General features: G+C 30.6%; 1 protein-coding gene across 1 annotated transcript; it reads right to left on the reverse strand.

The window, feature by feature from the left end:
* Positions 1-1,965: 1,965 nt before the first annotated feature.
* On the reverse strand, positions 1,966-4,661 carry LOC145028527 (protein HOTHEAD-like). The gene is made up of 5 exons (XM_078977220.1): positions 4,407-4,661; positions 3,665-4,306; positions 2,871-3,259; positions 2,254-2,789; positions 1,966-2,150 (listed from the first exon to the last, which is right to left on the reverse strand). Exons 1-5 carry the CDS (start codon positions 4,513-4,515, stop codon positions 2,099-2,101), a joined length of 1,728 nt encoding a protein of 575 aa, XP_078833346.1. The 5' UTR covers positions 4,516-4,661; the 3' UTR covers positions 1,966-2,098.
* Between the last annotated feature and the right edge of the window lie 6,084 nt (positions 4,662-10,745).

A 10,745-nucleotide genomic window follows, 5' to 3' on the forward strand; every position in this document is an offset into this window, starting at 1 on the left:
AATTTAAGCAAGACACATTTTCTTTTCATACTTTATGGAAGGATTAGATATGATCATTAAGTATGTGATCAACATATTTTCAAAATCTTTTAGGTGGGTTCGAATGAGGTAAATGTATCTCATCTTTTTTTACGCGGTTGATGCATTAATATAGGTCGTTGGTATGCTAAAATGTGCATAACATTGTATTGAGCGAACTTTGTATCTCACATCTTGTCTTTGTATTAATTTATCCACTAATTTATCCACGGCAAATCGGCAATATCTATGGAGTCCATAGGAATATTTATGGAATTAAGCGCGTTGGACAAAAATAGCTAGAAACTAAAAACTGATAGTTGGTAGTTGGCAGTTGGAAACTGATAGGTGACAGCCGAAAATTATAGCTTTTATTTGTATAAAAATATTCGGTATAAGTGGCTATAAACTTTTGAATTATATAAAATTACATAAAAGATATATGGATATAAACTAAAATTAGAATATAATGATGATAATTTAATTTTTCCAAAACTATAATAATTAAAAGTTAAAAATCAATCCAATTTTTAATATCAAATGCACCTTTTAAGTTTATTAACCGGTAAATATTTTTATGCATATGAGTAAGTGATTGACTTTTTTTTTTACAAATAAAGTAAATAATTCTTTTCAATTTTGTATAATGTTAATTTTGGTTTATAAATTCATATAATAAATACTTATTATTTTGTTAGATGAAGGTTAGTAAGTTATATAATCTGTTGATATGATTGTTTCAAATAAAGATATTGTAATTGTTAAAATATATTTATATGAAATCGTATAAAATAATTACTAGGAGTATAAATATGATTTATTTATTTTAAATGTTATTTAAGTCAATCTATTAAAAGTTAAAACAATTTTAGGTTAAAAGTTAGTTGAAGTATCTTTTAAATTTGAAGGTTTTTGTTTAAACCCAAAATTACAAGCTATTGCTTTGAACGCAGTTCTTTTTTGATTTTAATTTTTTTTTTTCTTAAAAGCTAAAAATTAGAAGCTTTCAATAAATGCGTGTCCAAGACATCCTTAGGGTGTGTTAGTTAAAACTAACTGACAACGAATAAAAATTAGCGGATAGCGGGAAGCGGATGACATTTGATTTTAGAACGTTTTGTTGAAAGCTTCTTCTATATGTATCATTTGATTTTGGAGTGTTTTGTTTATGCTAAAAACTAAACGTTTTTGTCGCTGAACGAAGCTTTTTATTTTTTTATTTTTATGAACATTTGTTTTAAAACATAGAATCCAGAAGCTCCCAAACAGTACACGTCAAACACGCCTTAAGTGGAAATGAAAGAGATAGCCGCCAAGACTACTTTGTTGGATCGTAACTCTTTGAGGATGGAGATTTACAATTTATTTATTTGGAAAGTGGATTCACTTTCGATCGAGGGATGTCTTACTTTGTTCAAATATGCTTTGCGAAGTCTTTAGGAGTTTTAAGTTGTTGGAATGTGCCTCGAATAGATCATTTAATTGCAAATAATTACCGTTGGCATTGGAATGGTGATGAAGATGAAAAAACAAACTTAGATTTTCTTCTTCAAAGAGTGGTTATTACATATTCTACTGTTCTAGAGTGGTTATTACATATTCTACTATTCTAGTTAATACGTGAAGGTGGGACTTATCTTCTACAGTTGTCTTAGTGGCCTCCTTACATAATCTTATAGATGATCGTATGGTGGATACAAAAGAGTTTTCTATTGAGAAAGTTTAGATGGGTTAGTTTGAGTACGTAGCAACCCATTATTGGCTTTAAATATGTATTGATTTATAGTAATTATCATTACCTTAGCTTCTTACTATGTTTTTCTAATAAAAGTTACTATCGTTGAAAAAACAAATCCTTTTAATTAATGATTCCATTATCGTTGAAAAAAAAAAAATCCTTTCAATGCAAAAGACCGACTTACAGTTATACAGTATCATCCACCGATATTAAATAAAAACTTACCAAAAGGTTTTAATAAAATTCAAAACATATATCATTAATTAAGTACCTCAATATGAATTATATATAACACAACTTCCAACATTTTTTTAAAAGTGTATGGCTTCCGTGTCACATTTCCTACTTCATTCGAAGTGTCAATCGTTCTTCTAGCATTTTCTTTCCCATATACCTGAATTATTTAAAAAAAAATCAGAAAAATCTAAGTTATCTCTAGTTTTTGAATATATTTCTATTAAACAAATAATGCATATATATATGTATTAAGTATTAACCTTCCAATCATCATCATAGTAGCTTGAGGATTTGTTCCAGGAGAATTCAAAAGTGTTGAACTATCAATCACACGTAGTCCACCAACACCAATGACTTTATAGTTGCGATCAACAACTCTATCAACTTGACATCCTCCATGGTAATGCCAAATACTCATCACAGTGTCAATACAATACTGTTGAAGATCGAATGCAGTATTCACATGTCGAGGTCTCAAATTCAAAGGTAGAGCCACAACCAAAGCAAGCAAATCTTGAACTGATATTAATGGTTCTCTGAATGATGATAATGCTTTCGATTCCAACACCTTTACAATCGTTTCCATCCCTTGAACACATCGTTGGAGGTCTCGAGGGTCTTTAAAGTAGTTAAATGTGACTTTAGGATTATCATTGGGATTTATTGTCTCAAGCTCTAGAACACCCGAAGAAAGTGGGCCCATTACCTTTTCAAGGATGAGTCCAGCATCAAATCCTGTTGGATCTATGTTCAGATGATGTCCAATTATAGATCTTAGCCTCTCGAGTTTTGTTGTCTGAAAACATCACAATATTAAGATAAGAAAACGATTTTGTTTAAACAAATTAGAAATATATATAAAAACGATAATACAAACCTGGTTAGCAAAATGTCCAAAGTGGGAACTGAATTTATTGAGCAATGGCAAGCTAATATGAGTACTTGCGGATTCAATAAAGCTTCCGAATCGGGTAATACCCACAATCTCAATGAGTGAAATCTCTACGGGTCGGGGCGAAGGAATGAGTACTAGATTCATTGGGTTGTCAGATAAGCCCTGTCCAACCATGGGCTGGTCCAATACCACTTTGATCCCATGGCCCATTAAATGTTTAGCAGGCCCAATACCACTTAACATCAACAGCTGTGGGCTTCCAAGTGTTCCTGCTGATAATATCACTTCATTCATCAATGACCCTTCGTTTAAAATTGCCATGTGCTCTTTCCCTTCCATATCTTTGTATAAAATACCCCGTGCTCTCCTTTCTGTTTCATAAAATATAAAAACATCAATCTATATCGTAACCGGAACTTTTAAGGTTGTTTGATATGTTGTTTACTAGGTCTGAAAAAAACTGGTCTGATCCGATTTTAAGGTTGTTTCAGTAGAAGTCTCAGATTCATTCCAGAGTCTTAAGAAGGTTGGATTCATCATCAACTATCAAACAAACCCTAACACGGTGGTCCACAACTATAGTATATTAATTCTACAACAATGTGATATATATATGGCGTAGGGCAATTTGATACGTAACATGGTCTAAAAAGTACGCATATATATATATATATATATATATATATATATATATATATATATATATATATATAATTCATTTTAATACTTTGTATATATAGCTAGTGACGATTGTACGTAGAAATTAATGTGTTTACCATCGGTTTTGAATAGTACTCGGTGCACAGTTGCATTCAAGAAGACAGTAATGTTGCTTGGATCAGCATACTCTAACAAATCGGCAGCTGTGTGTCGATTGCCATTCACATCAAAAATGCTACCACCAACTTTAGTTCCATAAATGTGTTCATAAGTAAATCCATTATCCGGCAACACTCCGACCTCCAACAACCCATCTCTCACCGCCGCCTGCCATGCCAACACCTTCGGCTCAAACGCCACCTTCTTCTCCACCCACTCATACGACTCCTTCACCAGTTTCGGATCGAACCCTGCTTTGTTAACATAGTCAGGACTCGCCCTGGTGAAGAACCCGGCGTTCAGGGCAGATCCACCGCCGAGGACGCGAGCCCTCTGGCTGATAACACCATCGGTGGACACAAAGGTTTGTGAGGCGGAGGTCGGAGTGAGGTCAGCGAGGGTGGTGATAAACCCGTTTATGGTGTTCACGGATGGGATGCCGTATGGCAAGTCGCCTCTTTCAAGGACCAAAACTTTTGCGCCTTGTGAAAGTGTGGCTGCCAATGCGCAACCGGAAGTTCCACCACCGACTACAATGTAATCGTAGGAAGACACCGCCGGAGCTTTCGTTGCGTCTTTTGCAAATGTGGGGTATGGAGCTGTGAAGAAATTAATAAAGAGTAACGAATTAATGACGATGCTGAGTTAATAACGTACTGAATGAATTCTATTCAATAAGCTTCATGGTCAGTTACAAACCTTTTTCGGAAGTCGAAGAAGAAGCAAGAAAGAAGACGACGATTGCAAAGATAAACGGAGATGCATGAGAAACGGCGGTGGACTGCCATGTGCGGCTGCTCCGATCCATGGTGGATTTGTGAATGAAATGAGGCGATGATATTAAAAGAGAAGGATTGGTGAGAAAGGATTGACTATTTGAAGTGGATGAACTACCAGCGTTTATGCGTTTGCAAACACTGCCTTAATTGCTATGACGACACACCATATTTTGTTATAGATTTTGAGTCACAAGTATTTATACAATAAAATATTAATAATTAATATTGTAGTTTTTTTTTCTTGACATCTTTTTCTAGACGTAGCCATTTCCATTGAAAGAATGTATTATGATTACCAGAAATGGAAAATTTATTGATCATAATTATTATTCCGTGTTAAGGTTTTGCATTTGGTACAAGATATTTTAAATAAAAATCTATCATAATGCATAAAAGTTACATTTTAAGGTTTTGCTTATAAAAAGATAGTGACATTTCCTATTATATTTTGTTAACTTTATATGTATATATATGTCGGTAACATGTTAAGCATAGATAAAAATCCACCAAGTTACTAAACATTAATGATGTACGGTTTATGGATGGTTGGTTTGATGAATGATGTCTTTCAATATTCAATACAATGAAATTGTCAACAAATTTTTATATTATGAAATTTAAATAAAATTTTAGTTTTGTTTGTCAGGTTTTACAAAAAATAAGATGGAGTTACAATTTAACTGCAAATTATACAACACCATGACAATAATAATAATAATAATAATAATAATAATAATAATAATAATAATAATAATAATAATAATAATAGTAGTAGTAGTAGTGATAATTAATAATAACAATAATAAACAAAAAAAAACAAATACATACATACATACATACATATATATATATATATATATATATATATATATATATATATATAATAGTAAATATAAAATATAAGAGTAAAACTCATATATATATATATATATATATATATATATATATATATATATATATATAATAGTAGTGATAATTAAAAATAGCAATAATAAAAAAACAAATACACTAAAAATATGAAAATAATAACTATAATATAATAATAGTAAATATAAAATATAATAGTAAACTCATGGATATTAAACTCATTATATATATATATATATATATATATATATATATATATATATATATATATATATATATATATATATATATATATATATATATATATATATATAATGAATTATATTTTTGATAACGTTTTTGAGGCAAAACTAATGGAATTTGATTTAATGGAATTAGATTATGTCAAATTCTATGAAATTGAATATTTCTAAGGGTTAAAGAACTAAATTATTTTACTTCTACCTAATGGTAGAAATGTTTCCAAAAAAACCTAATTTAACTTATATCTAAACATGTCATGGATATTAAACTTGAAACGAAGGTTTTAAATAATGTTAAGTTTGATTCGAAGGTAATATCAAACCTTAAACTTTTACAAATTTTGATGAAGCACGTTATTTGTAAGACGGTCTATATATATATATATATATATATATATATATATATATATATATATATATATATATATATATATATATATTAAGACAATATTTTCTTAAAATGTAATATAAAATATAAATTTTAAAGACGTGGCAAATTTTTTAGAATCTTTTTCGAAATAAGCGGTGGAAAGTAATGGATTTTTTTTTATAAACTATCACTTAATAAAAAAAAAAATAGTAGATGAAAATTCTATAACTTCTATAAAAAATAAGAAAAATATTTATATGCTTTTACATGATTTACATTATAGTTTTTTGAACCTACTTGCAAAAGAAATATAACAAAAAAAAAATTGTAATATGAAATATTCTAATTAATTTGGATTTCGATGCATTTTCTCATTTCAAAAATATTTTGGATGTGTTTGCACATAGTTTTAGCTTTTAAGAAAATTGACGGAAAAAAAAGTTTTATTTGATGGTTCGAGTTTTCTAGTTTTATCTTAAACAAAAATATCCAAATCAAAAAACTAATTCAAGTTGCTTTAACAAAAAACTCATTTATATTTTTACAAATTGATTTAGTTATCCGTTTCTAAAATCATGCTTGTATTATATATATATATATATATATATATATATATATATATATATATATATATATATATATATATATATATATATATATATATATATATATATCTTTTAATTTCATTTTATGTATTTTAAAAGTTTTTAATTATTTTTACCGAACACTTATATAAAAAAAAATACTACATCTTCTAACCTCCACAATCCAACTACCAAATTATTAGCTATCAATTAGTACTAGTTACCAGTTAATTTTGTCAAAAATACTCAAACTTTTTTTTAATTTCCTTTTTTAGAGGAATTCATTAGATTCGAACGAGATATTCACGTCTTTTAAAAAATGAACTCAATGAAATCAAACAGTGAGAGACAATAATGTGGTCAATTTGGATTCTTAATTGAATTTTAATAGATTCAAGCGAACAAACTCCTAAAAATGAAATCGCATTTTTTAATTTGTGAGACGACTTGTTTAAAAGATTATGATATATTCATTGTTTAGACGAGTATAATATATTTTGCAATATGATAAAAATATTAATTCCAACCACTCAAAACTCATCTGTACAAGCTTATGCTATCCATTTTGTAAGACGAATTGTAAAGATGAGACTTTTTTTTGGCCAAGAAGCAGGACTCATGTTTGACATGTATCTATCAATAAAAAGATAGGGCTGTAAGCCTTTAACCTTCTATGGATGCTTATGCGACACATCTTGCAATTTGAAAACCAAACTATGAAACAAAAATACGAGTTCATATATGAATGAATCAATTTATATTTTTCATTATAATTCTTTTCTGAAAATATAAAACGAATTAAACCTGTTTTGTCAACTATAATTAAACAAAAAAAAGTTTGAATTTCATTTTGCAATGTTTAGAGAAATAAGATCATGTTAGCCATATAGAAAAATATGAAAATCATTATCATTATCTTGGTTCGGGAATTCGACTTGGCGTGTTTGACACAGAGCGTTTGAGAGTTTCTATCTTCTAACGTTTGACAAAACGTTATGTTTTGAACAAAAAGTCCTATTTGACACTACACGCTTTTAGAGTTTAGTTTAAAAAACGTCTAAATCTAAAAGCTTTTGCCCATAACATTTAACAAATCGCTACCAGCTAGTTTTGTCGAACACTCTTTAAACAAATTTCTCTTTTAAGTCACTTGGTGAGAAATTTTAAATTTTATGATTAAAATAGTTAAAGAGACAATATTTTTCTATAAAATTTTATTATACTCAAAATTTTAGTCATCAAGAACAAATTACCTTGATTGTACGGTGCATGAATTTGTTTTCTAACAAAATCCAAGTAGTTGGATATTTTTTTGGAATTTTTAAAAAGTAGGTGATATTTCTGATTTGGGATTTGTTTTAATGAATTCTTAGATGCATTGAAAATATCTTGATCAGAATGATGTAAAGATAAGGTTATGATAATGATTTATATATGATAAAGAAACACCAATGGGTTAACAAACGACTACTTGAAATTAATTGTAGAGTTGTATATATGTCATGTGATTGTCATATTTTAACCTTACTATTAGTGATAAGTCACTTTCTTTTGTTAAAGTTGTGTCGTTTTTTGGTGTTGTGTGATGCGTATATACATTGTTTTCTAGTTCTAAAGGATGGAAAATATTGTTAGATAATGTTTAACCTTTAACCGTAAAATCTTTATCTAATACTCTTAGAAAAGTAGGATTAAAAGTGTTGCAACGATTAGATTTCTAGCTACTCAAATATTACTAGCTTTGATAGAATTAATTAGATGATGTGATAACCCAAAATAAAAAAATAATAATAAATAAATAAATAAACCAAAGCCAAAAATCTAGTTAGTGCTATCTAGAGTTTTGAATTTTTAAATATGGTAAATAAAGTACTTCAATCTAAATCTATTTGTCATTTTTTAACAACCGAAAGATTATATAAACAACTAGCTAAAAGCTAGAAAAACAAATACAATTAGATGTGCATCAAAGGGATTTGTAACCAAAATGACCACTGAATCAAAATTTTCTTATTTCTAAAAGAAAATCACTCAAAAGAATTGAGAACAATCAAATCCATAATGAGACATTTAGGAAAATTCGAAGCTTGGAACAATACACTAATTTTGAGCCACCACAAGATCCATATAGTGGAAAGAATGATAACCTCCAACACGTTTCTTTTCTTACTTGATAATGGAACCGTGTCAACCCATGACATAAGCTCGACAATATTGATCAGATGACGGAACGTCAAATCCACCCATCTAGCAATCGCATTCCACACCTGGACTGCAATATCACATAAAAGGTAAACATGATTGCTATCCTCCATCGCATTGTCACACAAAGGGCAAAACAAACACGGGATGTCAATACCATGATTACTCAAATTGATTCTAGTTGGAATGCAATTCAAAAGAACCCGCCACATGAAAACATTTATCTTTATCAGGATGTATTTATTCCAACATGTAGAAACCGTGGTCACATGCGAAGTTAGGTCATCAATCATTTGCCTAGTATTGCTAATCGATAATGTATCATCAAGGGCCAAATTCGACTCCCATGAGTCCAACTCCAATCCTACAACCACCTCAGCCAACCTATCAACCAAACCATCCAACTGAAATGCCTACATCCACCTCTAACTTCTTTACACCAACCCCACACCCAATTGGACTTAACCCATCGATCGGCCACCATGCAATCTTTAAACACCTCAAGCTTATATAATCTAGGGAAAGAATGACGAATGAATATTATTCCCAACCTACACGTCTTCCCAAAAATAAGTATGAACACTATTTCCCAATCTTCTATGGATTGAGTCATGATAGATTAAATTAAGATCATGTTACTTGGTAAAAGTCTGAGCAATAGCAGCCCACAACCCTTTAGACATCGGATTGTAACACTAAAAAAATCATCATAAATTTAAAATTTTCAAAACCAACCATGAATCAATATTGTTTACAAAAAATAGTCATTTTTTCAAAAGCGTTATTTTAAATTAGATTTTTCTTAAGACCCGAAGACATAAAAAAAAAAAAAAAAAAGAAGCTATGTACGATCACGCCTTCGCCTTTCCACGATCCTTGGAAGTACATGAAACCATAAACTAAAATTATAAACTAAAGCTTAGTGAGTTCCCCCAAAGTACCACCACACAAACATATAACCAGATGAATCACGGGTCCACAACCTCCAGGTTGGATTACCCCCGACCCACAACCTTTTCGGTTGGAATGCCCCAGCCCACAACCTTTCGGTTGGATTGACAATACATATTGGGTCCAAAACCTCCCGGTTAGATTACCCCCGACCCACCACCTTTTCGGTTGGAATGCCCCAGCCCACAACCTTTTGGTTGGATTGCCAATACATATTGAGTCCACAACCTCCTGGTTGGAGTACCCCCATCCCACAACCTTTCGGTTAGAAGGCACCGACCCACAACCTTTCGGTTGAAATGCCCTAGTTTGTTGACAGGTAGCACAAAGCAGTACAATCTTGACCCCACCATATCATGTCAACATATATGTGACATCCCCAATTTCACTGCCAGAAAAGACCGATTTGTTTATGCTTTGTTTTATAAATTAGAGTATTCGTTTAAAGAAAACGGTTGCGGAATTTGTTCCCAAAACAAAATATGATAAGAATTTATCAAAGCATTTCTTTAAAGAAATGTATTTTCATTAAATAACAAAATCTCGGGATGTCATGTTCCGATACAGACCAAAAGCATAAACAATATAAAATAGACCTTACAACAGTTATTTATAACTACTGATCTATAATCCAAAATCTCTCATCAAGTCCACCAACTTATACTCTTGTGCCATTACCTGTAATGCAAAGAAAACTGACTGGGTCAGGCTTGGGAGCCTGGTGAGCATATAGGGTTTTCAACCCACAATAATATAATTATTATATTCAATCATCAAACAATCAACCTAATTACCCATCCTCATTATCTTCTTTATTTCTCAAGGTTTTACCCTATTAATCAACTATCCTTCCTTCATTCATTCCTAAGGATTGACCTAAGGAATTAGCACAAACTTCCATTGCTACAGATGGTGCATCTACCAACATTATCCTTTAAGCGCCTCTGCCAGGATTATGACATTCACTATTAGGTGCATCTACCAATATTATGCTTAAGCGCATCTGCTAGCATTATGTCATTCTCTATTTGGTGCATCTACCA

Source organism: Lactuca saligna, chromosome 2 (assembly GCF_052625555.1).
Source record: "Lactuca saligna cultivar CGN05327 chromosome 2, ASM5262555v1, whole genome shotgun sequence".
NCBI classification, from domain to species: domain Eukaryota; kingdom Viridiplantae; phylum Streptophyta; class Magnoliopsida; order Asterales; family Asteraceae; genus Lactuca; species Lactuca saligna.

Coding starts and splice junctions, on each gene's coding strand:
- LOC145028527 (XM_078977220.1), bottom strand. CDS start 4,515: ATGGATCGGAGCAGCCGCACATGGCAGTCCACCGCCGTTTCTCATGCA. Junction 3,260..3,664: donor AGTACTATTCAAAACCGATG/GTAAACACATTA, acceptor TTTATGAAACAG/AAAGGAGAGCACGGGGTATT. Junction 2,790..2,870: donor TTGGACATTTTGCTAACCAG/GTTTGTATTATC, acceptor TGATGTTTTCAG/ACAACAAAACTCGAGAGGCT.